The sequence below is a fragment of the Pelmatolapia mariae genome, linkage group LG17 (assembly GCF_036321145.2).
Source record: "Pelmatolapia mariae isolate MD_Pm_ZW linkage group LG17, Pm_UMD_F_2, whole genome shotgun sequence".
NCBI classification, from domain to species: domain Eukaryota; kingdom Metazoa; phylum Chordata; class Actinopteri; order Cichliformes; family Cichlidae; genus Pelmatolapia; species Pelmatolapia mariae.
The window spans coordinates 15077515-15089829 of record NC_086242.1 but is presented as its reverse complement, the minus strand read 5'-3'; the positions used below and the strand labels follow the sequence as shown (position 1 = coordinate 15089829).

The 12315-nt window shown below is 40.0% G+C and overlaps 1 protein-coding gene across 12 annotated transcripts in view; it reads left to right on the top strand.

The window, feature by feature from the left end:
- The window catches only part of magi2a (membrane associated guanylate kinase, WW and PDZ domain containing 2a), a 257427-nt gene that overhangs the window by 166589 nt on the left and 78523 nt on the right, over positions 1–12315 (top strand). For all 12 annotated transcript variants that reach the window (XM_063460653.1, XM_063460652.1, XM_063460651.1 and 9 more), the window contains exons 3-5: positions 519–638; positions 5462–5677; positions 8005–8215. In XM_063460653.1, coding sequence (XP_063316723.1) covers positions 519–638; positions 5462–5677; positions 8005–8215 — 547 coding nt within the window. The remainder of the gene's footprint in view (positions 1–518; positions 639–5461; positions 5678–8004; positions 8216–12315) is intronic.

The following is a 12315-nucleotide window of genomic DNA, read 5'->3' as shown; positions in this document are numbered from 1 at the left end:
ATGAGAACGTATTTAGGAAGTCATTTGTACCTCATTTTAACATTGTAAACACTTTGACACACTTTGTTTTAGTAACTGGAGGAGAAATGATGGTCGTGACTTGACTTAAAATGCTGCTACCACAGGGTAAAATATTTTCACCGCACCCGTGTTCTTGTCAGCTGGCAGGACCGCTGCTCCTGCCAGGGAGTCCTCGACATGCTGTCAACTCCATGCAAATTGATTTGATTTCTCCTCTTGGTGTCCAAATTGCATCACTTAGCTCCTGAAATCATACCTTGCCACTTCTCCTCTCTGTTAAATATTCAGTCTCAGCTGTACAAAGGATGGGACAAAAAAAGGAATGTAAAGATAGGGAATTTAATGAATAGAGCTGGGCCGGGGTCAGCTTGTGTAAGCTCTGGCTTGTTCTGATCGTCTCGAAAACACTGAAAAAGACTCACCCTTAATCAAAGTCGCCCTCTCATTCAGTAGTTATTCACATTATAGCTATAACTCTTCTTGCTTATCTTCTGCAGGCACAACCAGGCAGCCCAAGGAAGGAGAGGTCCCAGGGGTGGATTATAATTTCGTGACCATTGACCGGTTTATGGAACTGGAGAAAAGTGGAGCCCTGCTAGAGAGTGGAACATATGAAGGTAAGGATTTATTTAAGACACGCTTAATAACGCGTATGATTGCAGCCATTCTTCTTTGTGATATTTCTATATTTTTTAAGGAATGTATGCTTCAGTGTGGCACTATGGGTAGTTTTCAGCAGCTTGAATAAATGGGGCTCATCGCCTCACGTCCACACACTTCCCCCACACTTACAAGTCTGCTTCCATTTATCCATATTTTGGCTCTATGGAGATGAGAGTGAAATCTGACATGAAGGACACTAAAACCAATCTAAAGTAAATTCTCAATGAAACACACACACACACACACACACAGTACTTTCATGCTGGCTTTCTCTTGGCTCACTTGAGCCTGAGCTGCAGTGGCTCTTCAGGCTCCTAATCCAGACAAACAGATACTCTCTTCCATCTCTTTCCTGTGGTCAGACAGGCCTGAGGCTTAGATTTTAAACCACTCAAAAAGTCCAGCGCCTAGTTTGCCTGTCCACCTCCAACTCTCAGGAGACCCCTACCATTATATAGATAACACATAGCAGCCGACTTTCTTCTCTCCCACCTGACACCAGTCTCTGTCAGCCTGCCGCCCCTGCAGGATGGAGCAAAAAAAAAAAAAAAAAGGAAATTGCAGATGGCCAATTTAATGGTCGGTTGCCAGAAGCAATGTTAGATCCTTTTGGCGATGGGAGCTGCCTTCCATGGGGAGAGGGAGACAGAGTTCCTTCTTGCGCGGTCGCTCGGCCGTCATACAGCCTTTTATACATTTTAATAATTTAATGGCCAATTAGATGTGGAAGAAAGGAGGAAGGCATGAATTTTAAAGGAAAGAGCTGCCTGGTAAAAAAGGAGAGAGGTTTGACTTGTTAGTAGGAAAAAAAAATAGGAATTTCTCAGGTTCAATTCCTAGAACACGTTTCCCGGAGAAAAGCAATAAAGTCCAAACATCTTACTGTTTTGATCTGTTTTTTAGCAAATATCTTTAATCAGCTGAGTCACAAAGTGAAAGAAACTCCAGTTTTTCTTCCTCAGTTAATTTCCACTTACTTTTTCACAGTTGTTATTTTAATTACATCCCTGGTGTTCTTCAACTTATAAAACAGGAGTCTGGGTGGTAATTTAATGATAGCGTAAAAATATGCCATTGCGATTCATTTTCATTATTCCAGCATAATAAAATAATCTTTTTGTTTTTTCATGTTTTGATTGTGAGCTCTAAATATTACAATAACCGTACACCTTAGGTTATATTTGCTGTAATGATGAAGCTCGTCAGATAGATCAAGCCATCTGTTACACCATGTGAATGCCAGTTAGAGCCAACATTAACTACTAGGTAGTGAGTTCCAACCAAAACCAGCTGCAACATTTCTACATATATTGTTGCACAGAGGGATATGAAATGGACAAAGTTACAATAACTTGTGACTGTAATTTGAAATAGCTTTAGGGTTGGCTGTTATGGAAAGAGATGTTTACATTTACCACTCTTCCCCATCGAGGATACCCCGGGGAGGGGCGTTACCTCTGCAGAATCCGGTGGGTACATGAAAAGTGTAGCTTAAGCTTTAAAAATTGCAAAAAGAAATGCATTGGAGTGCGCCTGAACAAGTTTTACCAAAACAGTGACAATAACTAAAAGGCAATGAAATAGCAAATTGTTATTTGTAAATGATTGATGGGCGGGAGGAGTACTAGCGGATGATTTTGTTCAGCGGTGCAGGAGAGATCCTCACTTATCTGGATATGAACCATCTGAGACCAGAGCGATGGTGATCGACTTCACATGGACTACATAGCCCACGTCTTTTCTAGCACATGTGTGTGCACATCGACAACAGGTGGAACTTGCAAATGCTTCTTGTATATCGAGGCTGATGATTAGGCTCTACATTCAGAGGATGCTGGGTCCTTAAGTGTGTCTAGCGAAATGTTGGAGACTTTCTTTCTGTCAGTTGTAGAGAGTTTGGTGTAGTCTACTGAAGGAACAGAGATGCTGTGGTGGAGATGAGGTCTCCGAATAAACTGTTATCCGTCGTTTTTTCTTTTCTCTTTTTTTTGCTAAAAAAAAATCCATAACAGTACGGATACAAGATAGACATGGCTTTCAGTACCTAAAGGCTGCATTATTTTTAATGACCACCAGGGGGCTGGCTCCCCTCGGTTGCACAAAGCTGTCCAGTTGTATAGAAGTCTATAGGAAAATTACTCTCAGCTGCCTTGCTGTGCCCTGTGTTCTGAGGACTTTGTTGGCTAAATCACTAGTTCCAACTCATATTCAATAAAATATGAAGTTCATTTTGTAAATTATGGTTATTATTAGAGTCAGAAAGAAGGATTATTGCCAATGAGCGTACAGTACCCTGGTTCTGTGTCAGATCCACCCCTTGCACGGCAGGTTTACATAAGGGAAAACCTTCAGTGTGAAGCTTCATAACTGGACACTATCCATTCCGATGGCTGCGTCCATCTATTTATACCATCTCTGTTTTTATTTCATGATTCTGTTGTGACAAAAAAAAATCTCAGCTCCTCCTTCCTTTTGTTTAATTTTTGATCTTTTTTTGTTAATTGAGGTGATTTCCTTCTGTTTTTTTTAAGAAAAGAAGTTACTTTCAGTAACACTGTAGACTTAAATCACCGTGGCTTTTAGATGTGACAGCATTTCCACCACTTACTCAAACTTCAAAGTCCAGGTTTCTGTGATGCTTCGGGTTATTTAAGTTCACACGCGGAGTATACTTTTCCTCAGCTTCAGCTCATTAAGGCTCCGGGAATCGTGTCTTTGGTTCAGAGGTTCTAATCCCACCAGTCTCCGTAATCTCTTTAGAGCTGCTCGCTTCTATTTCTTATTGTAGCCTTTAGGTTTTTCACAATGTGAACATGATGTTTCAATAGGTGCTTCTTCATGTTTCCATTGATATATGTGTAAAAGTTTGTCTCAGATGCTTGAGCCTAGTTAATTGCGCATAAGCAGTCCCTTCATGTGCTCTAGCAGGCACACTTGAGTGGATGAGGGCACCGATTTAAAAGGGAGCCTCCAAGGAAAGTAGTGTCTGATCTTTTAAGTGACAGAAGAATCTCTCAGACTTTGGATGAATATAATCCAATGTCTCACTCTCACTCTCATCTGTTTGTTGTGCGAAAAACTCGAAAAGAAAACGTCCGGTCAGTCACATAAAACTTGCAGTTTTTTCACTCTGTATGAAAATGCTTTTAGAAGCTTGAGACTTGCAATGGCTTAAGGAAAGACTGTAACTTTGTGGTTTCATTGGTCACTTCACATCTAAAAATGCCAGCACACTTTTTTTCCCCTTAGGTTTTGAGGTATTGGCTCTTCCAGTTACCCTTTGTGTGAGCATTTTATAGCATTTTCCAGCTTTTTTGAAGAAAATGATTTATCAAATCAAATCTCAACAGCACTCATTAAAATAAAAAAATATATAAATCCATAAACATGAGGTTATGAGGTTTTCACATTGACTGATGGAGACTGTCAACAGTACTGGACTGCTGCCAGTACTTAAACTGAATGACAGTAAAATGTAAAATCAACTTAGACGACTGTGGAAGGAGCTGTTGCATCACAGCCAAATGAAAAGCTGCAGTTCCCAGAGGTAGGGAGTTGGTTCTGAGCAGAGACCGAAACTAAGAGAGCGAGAGAGAGATGGTTATTATTCAGTCCAAGTCATGCAGAAACCCATAGTTATATTCCAAGGAAATCCAGGCACTGGGCTAGTAAGTGATTTATATGCAGAGGAGGTAGTGAAAGAACTTCGCAATAATAAATATGCTGTTCTTTAAATGGTTGCGATTAGCTCGCAATTAGATGTGTGCAGGTCAAGATTACTTTGCAAGTGTGCACGTCTTTGTGCAGATGATGGTGAATTAGCTGGAACAACATCTCAAGTGCAGAAAACATCTGACATTACAAGGCTAACATCCTAACCCACTCTCGCTTCTCTCATCCTTACTTTCTTTATTCCATGCCCGTTCTGCTGCCTCTTTGCGTCTACATTATGTACACAGGAATTATTTTTCAGTGCTGCTTTTCCTTTATTAAAATTTTATGGAAATGCAGATTTTATTTTTTTAATCTCATGTCATCTCCTGGGATTAACAAAAGCAGATATATTTACTTTTAAGACACTTAAAAAGGGGGGGGGGGGGGGGGGGGGTCCAACATGTTTCCTTCTGAAGAACTGAGGTTCTTCCTAGTAAAGAGGGAGAGGATAAAATGAGCCAAAATAACAGCTCTTTTAGATGCTTTCTTATATATTAGCAAACCTTTAACTAAACATGTTCCTTTAAACACTAAGGTAAGCAATGAACCCTGAAACTGTTCTATATTTTAGAGTGTGTGTGTGGTTAGTTTCAAAGGTTTGGGGAGCTCTGAGCACCCCTGATTTGCATAAAATAGGCTAAATGTAAACTTGATTCAAATGGGGAGAAGCCAAATCAAATCCATTCATTGGAACTGCAACACTTTGGCAACAGAATGCATTTCCCAGCTGCTGTCGTAGTCAGTGATTGGGAAGTGTGGAAATCACAGAAGCTGTGGACATATACCATCAGAGTGAGGCTGCGCTTTAGTCAAATGTTGCTTTGATCTAAAATTTGCATGTTAAGATGTCCAGAGCTTGTCAGTGATAGCCATCTTTTAGATCCCTTCATCCTGCTCTCATTTTCACAGTGAATTTGACAACTTGGTGATATTATGTGATGTATGAGAATCTAAAGTGCCTTTGCACTCTACTGTACATCTATAGCATTTGTAGAATGTAGAAAGTCTGAAAGCGTGGCCCATAGCAAAGCTTTGATTTAAAACTCTAAACTTTGTTTTCCAGATAACTTTTACGGCACCCCAAAGCCTCCGGCTGAGCCCAGCGCTCTGCTGCTAAATGTAACGGACCAGCTGCTCCCGGGCGCCAGACCCAGCTCAGAGGGCAAGAGGAAACGCAACAAGTCAGTCAGCAACATGGAAAAAGCCAGCATCGAGCCCCCCGAGGAGGAGGAGGAGGAGAGACCCATTGTTAATGGCAACGGTGTTGCTGTCACCCCAGGTCAGTCCCGACAGCAACCTCCACAGACGCACAGAGGCAAAGGTCACTTCTGCCGAAGGCTTCATCATGACAGCAGGGTCTGAGGTCACGCTTGGGCTCAGGCTGATCTGCATGTTACAGCGACAGTCTCTTTAAGGGCGGTTGCCTAGCAACAGATGCAGGAACAGATTGCTTTTACATGCATTTCTTCGAAAATGATTTTACGGCAGATTATCACTTTTAATTGGTTACACAAATATCTTTATATGTAGTTTAATGACGTGATATATAAACAGTGAACGGCAATTCGCTCTCGCAGTGATTACCTCTGCGGCACAAACAGTTTATGATTAAAGCATTAGTGCTGCTGCTCTCTAGAATTTGATATCATTCATTAGGTACCATTATTAAACAGTGTCTCAGAACAGATAGCCAAGGGGCAAACACATATTTTGCTCCCCAATTCAACAAAAGCCTGTAGGCTGTTTAAAAATCAACAAGGGCATTTTATTAAGTGCTTTCTCTCATTTGTGAATCAGCCCTGTAGAAAGTGCTGTTATCTTCTTTGTAAATACAGAAAATTGGCAGAAAAGGGGTTTAACATTCTGTGTAACAAGGCCAAACCTCTAGAGCTTGCTGTTATCCATAAACTGATAGAGAAAGGTGCCATTCTCTGCACTGAAAGACTAGACTAAAAAGACGTATCTAAGTATACCTTCTAGTGTGTGCACTTGTTATAACAAGTAAACACACAAACACAGATACGTGGAGTTGCTCCGTCACGCACTGAAACCCGTGATCACATGAATAGGCGATCATAAAAACACCATTATGAGTTCGAATTTTGTGATTCCAAATCCAGAGCCATGCTTCGGTCCTGTGACTTTCTAAGATGGTTTCATGGCCTCAGGAAAAGACTTTCACTGCACAGCATCAGTCAGAGCAGCACAGAAGCTCAAGGAGTCTGGGCACTGATTTCAGCTGATCCCTGCACTTACTTTTATATAGTGCTGCTGCTGTATTTTTGGATGTAATTACAGCTATATACTATGGAGCTGTTAAGGTGATATTTTGAGAAGGGAAGTTTGGTTAAAGGATGCGATATTGGTTTCCTTTTGGCAACGAGGTCAAACAAGGTAAGATTCATGATTTGTGGAAGAAAAACAAACAGAAAATACTCAGATTAAATGTTCTAAAGGTGAAATGATGAGTTTCCTTTAAATATCATATTTGTTTTACTGGATCAGAGACATAAAATACCTGAATTGATTAAAGGAAATCAGAAGCTAAAAAAGTAGATTTTTGTGTGTGGTTTTTTGCATGTTATTTTACACTTTGACTTTACTTTCATTTTGTCTGGAGCCTGGCAGACATCATTGCTGTGAATGATAAAATAATATAAATCTCTGACATTGTGATCTCATTAAAACCCAGCATGTAAAAGCTAAGACTTTGACATAAGACCTACTGTATGGTAGTCAACTTTTAATGAAGCTGACATGATTTATGTTTTTACCTGCTTATGAACAGTAATCTCAATCTAGTGGTAGTGGGGTTTTTTAAAAAGGTTTTGTCATCTTTGGAGACCCCAAACTGAAGCAGAGCACCACTTTTATGACCAGAACGCCATCAGTTCAAATTTGTACGTGAAGTGTTGAAAAGTTTTTATAAATCAAGAGTGGAAATATCTTCAGCAATAGTGAGATGCTCAAAAACGTCATGCTGAGGCATGTTGTGTGTTAAAGTGGGCAGCTTCTCTCGGCTCAGGAGGAGTTTTGTCTCTGAAAGGGACCGAGTGTGGGCTGACCAGGAGAGCAGAAGGGGAATCAATAGAGCACAGCAGGCTCTGTGATCTAAGCAGATCACTACCTCGCGCTTTCCCTCCCATAGATTATCTCTCAATCCGCTACTTTCATTTGTCCCCTCTTCACTTCCCTCCACCAAACCTCCTCTGGGATGAGCTCACACTTGCCATCTCTTTCTCTGTCTTCCCATTTTTCTCTCGCTAACACTTTCACACACTGCCACAACTCAAAGTAGGGCATCACCGCCTGCTACTTTCTCAATCTCTATTGTCTCCTCTGATTTATTCATCTTTCTGTCTTGTTAACCTCAATCACTCCCTCTGTTCCCTCCTGTCTTTCACCAATGTCACCACTTCCTCTCACCTTTTTCTAATCACTCTTTCCTCTTTTTTCTGCCTCCACCCTAGCCCCTACTCTTAATCAGTCCCTACACATTTTCCACGCTTCAGCTCCCTTGTCTTTCACTCTCCTCGCCCTCCACTGTTCCTCTCCTCTCCGATGATAATGTCATGCCTGACTCATCTTGTCCTGTTGTCACCTCAGAGTCAAGTGAACATGAGGACAAGAGCACAGATGCTTCAGGGGACGTCGGCCCGCAGATCAACCCAGCAGAGGCCCCGAGCGAGGTACCCAAAGATGACGGACAGATCCCGAAGATGGCAGTGCCCAAACCAGAGGAGAACGATGAGCTAGGGCCGCTGCCAGACAACTGGGAGATGGCATACACTGAGAAAGGAGAAGTCTACTTCATAGAGTAAGTGTTTGAATGATATATGCATTCAGACTTTTCTCAGATATTCTTGAAATTGATGATGTTTATAAGTGATTTTTAAAGACCTCAGCGGGGTGTAAAGTGACAAAAAAACTTTAGCTAAAAAAACTTTCTTCTTTTATAGTAGGGTCCCTGAAAAATGAGCAAAATATAATTTTCTAGAACTTTCCTTTACTTCACTTTTGTTTTTGCCATTTTCAAAGTGTTATGTTAAAATAAAACTTATATGAAGCCAAAATATGGATCTCTTTTGAAGATACATGTAAACATAAAATCTTCAAAATTGGATTTTGAACGTTGTTTTGCATTCCCGTAGTTATTGGAATATTTTCTTTTACTTTCAGCCATTTGTTGTGTGTAGCTGTGGAAAGAATGTTTACCTGTATAAACTCACATCACAATAATTATAAATCCTTTAATACAGCAGTCCTCAACCTTTTTTGTGCCACGGACCAGTATATGTCTGTCAATATTTTCACGGACCGACCTTTAAGGTGTCGCGGATAAATACAATAAAATAAAACCAGTACCGGTACCAAAAGAAAAAGATTTATTCATAACACACAGGAAAAGACCCAGGGAAACCAAGTTAATGATGAAAACGATTTTTTAAAAAAATGATAAAAATCGATAAAAACCCTGAAAACCATAAATTTCACATCTGCCTCAACAATCGCGGCCCTGTACCAAACAACTCACGGACCGGTCCGTGGCCCGGTGATTGGGGACCGCTGCTCTAATATATCAGCTGACAATCGATGTCAGCTGATATTACTTTACCGATAAAAATATCTGCTTGCCAATCATCTGTTTGTGTTGGCTGCATGTTAAAAAATATCATGGCACGAAAGGAAACCAGCAAAAAAATTATCAGTATCAACTATGAGACAAACTGTTGCTTTAAACATTGGTTCTGGGATTATACAAGAATTTCACTAAAGGCATCGCTCCCTAATAATAAGCAGCTTAAACATTTCTTAAAAACAAAAGTAGAAAAATGAACAAATTGATAATCGATTGAACTGATTGGACAGGTTGACAGATGAAGTCAGGCATGGACTATAATGCTTAGAAACAACATTGTGATCTGTAGTGAGAGTAGGGACCAGGTGGGAGAGAGCCTGGTGAAGTGGGAGGTATGCTCTGGGGAGAAGAGGAAGGCAGGTGGAAAGGTGAAGATGCAAGGACCACAGGTAGTGAAAGTTGAAGGGGTTTAAATACTTGGGGCAACCGTCCGAAGGAACGGGCAGTGCCCAACCGAGGTGAGGAAGAGAGCGCAGGCAGGGTGTAGTGGATAGAGACGAGCGTTAGATGATGTATGGTTTGGAAACAGTAGCACTGACATAAAGACGGGAAGCTGAGCTGGAGGCAGCAGAGGTAAAGATGTTAAGATTTTCAATGGGAGTGACCGGGATGGATGGGATTAGAAATGAGTAAGTCAGAGGGACAGCTCTGAAACTGAGCGCCATACTCGGAGATCATGTCATTTGCCTTATATCCTAAGAAGATTGCCTTTGTGCTCAGCACACACACACAGACTATATGTGATACATGGTGGTTTTAAAGATTTAAAGCTCCCCAGAAATACCTTGCTACGTAGAGCTCTTATAAAAGCTCTAAAGTTTAATTCATTGGAGTTGTTAGCATTTTACAGCTGCAGTAAAACCATGGGGTGAATTTTTATTACATAAGAATAATTGAGTTGCTGTGTGTTTTTGCAGTGGTGTGGTGGGAATTGTGTGTGCATTTGAGTTCTTGTAAAACATTAACAAATGTAGATATAGCAGAGAGGGGGTTTTGCAATTGCGAAAAAGTTTGGGGGCTTTTCGGCACCAGTTGATCATTTCAGTGATTAGGAGAAATCTCTCCGTAGAATCAGCTGAATCCCAGCCTGCTTGAGCGCACTCTTTTAACTGCTAGAAGCTTCGCAGCAGCACCAAAGTAAGAAATGAGACAGGGTTGTCAGCCAGCCAGGCACATGTTGTCTTTTCATGTCTATTTGCCACAGATGCAAACTTTTAATTCCTATCCTCTGCAGACAACTCGCCATATGTCTCCTACCCCAAACAGAGAAACCTCATGCTCCCACATCCATCAAGCACATTACACAACTAATTCACTTAGCCTACCGCATTTGTAGCATCAAGGGTTTTTTTTTTTCTAGGCATAAGTGATGTAGTGCCAAAAAGATCTCAGTTGCCAGAAGGATGCTTGTCTTTGATTGGCCTCCATATAAGATCAATTCGTTTACCTACTGCTCTTGAAGTGAAATGTCTGAGAAGAGGAATAGACAGAGGAAGAGGGAAGGGAAAAAAGTGATTAAAAATAGCAAAGGCGGAAAAAAGAGAGGGTGACAGGGAGGACAAGAAAGTGAGTAAGGAGGTAGTACGTTTTATATACTACAGGTAGTAATGGAGAAGAAATGACTGAAAGGCTAAAGTAGAGGAAAGAAAAGAGAATAAAAAGCTCTGATGAAAAAGATTCAACATTTAAGCCAAAGACTTTAACTTGCACTGAAGTTCACTTCATCCTCTTCTGTATTTGGCATGAGGCTTCTTGTTCCTCTTTTATCTGTCCATTTTTTTTACTCAGGCTTCTGTTTATAGCTCAAAGGACAGCAATGTGTCATTCAATCAGTCTGTTACTTTGGTCCAGACTAAAATACCTCAATACACTTTGAGAAAAAATCTACCATGAAACATCTGTGATTTCTGGCAAAAATACAGTTTCAACCTTGTAAATATATAAAGATCTCTGCTCTGACATGTTTTACCTATAACTAATTAAACAATTAATTGATTGATCAAGAAAATATATATTTTAATAAAATGTATTTATTTATTTGATTTATTTTCAGTTATTCAATTTCAGTTATTTTTATTTAAAATAACTGATTTTATGACAGAAACGCCTTGTTCTTGACACCATTTAATACTAATCAGCAAATGTCAACATGTTAACTCAGTTAATTAAGCTACTGAAGTTGGTGAAGATTATACCTGTCACTTTGAGATTTAGCAAAGTAATATAGCTTTTAGTTAGGATCAGTAAAGTGCAAACACAATGTTGCAGGGCTATAACAACTATCTGGTTGTTCTACGTAGTTTTTTATATATATTTATTTTAATTATTCTAATATTCCAGCAATTAGTGTTCTAGATAAACATCATCATCCAGCAGGTTGTTGGCACTCTTTTGGGGTTAGGATGTATTTTATCCATATAAAAGCAGAAGATCTTCCCTTTCAATTAAAATTATATACTTTAACAGCTATACAAGTTAGCCTAACCCTAACCTTGTGTTAAACCCTTAATATTGAGTAAATGACTAATTTGAAAAGACACCGAGAACCAACAGCAATTCGACAGCTGTATAGAGGATGTTCTTATTTTTTAGCTTATTATTTCAGTTTAATATCCTGTAAATTATGCACTTGGCTATCAGATTTACAGTCTTAGCATTGAGCTGCGTGCTGTTTTTGTGGTCTGTGGGCTTTGTTTCTGGATTTTGTTTAGTTTTTTACATCTTGGGAAGTTTTCAGTTCTCATTTAGTCCTAGTTTTTTGAATCTTCTTTTCTAGTTGTATTTCATTACTATTTCTAGTATTCTCATGTGTTTCCTTTTGTCTATCCCCCCTATCTTTTCCATGTGCCAAGCTCAGTCTTGCGTCTGATTTCCTGGTTCCTGTCGCTTACTCCTTGTTTTACTTTGGCAGTTAGTTGTCTTTTGTGACTTACTTTCAGTTTTACTACCTCCCCTGTGATAGTGCTGAATCTGTAAACCCGTGTCTTCTTTCCTCCCAGCTGTGTCTTATCTCCTGATTAGCCCTCAGTGTTTTTATGTGTATAAATAGCCACAGTTTCCCTCTCTCTTTTGTCTCAGTGTCTATTAACCCTGTTGGTGTGTTTCCTGGTGTTACTCCTGTATGTATGGTACTTCACGGACTGTACTATGCCAATAAACAGGAGTTGTTTTTATTTATTTTTTTCTGTTTATCTTGCCTGCTTCCTGACTCTGCATTTGGGTCCTAGCCCCACATTCCTAACAGCGATAAGCTCTATGGAGGTGTTAACAGAGACTAA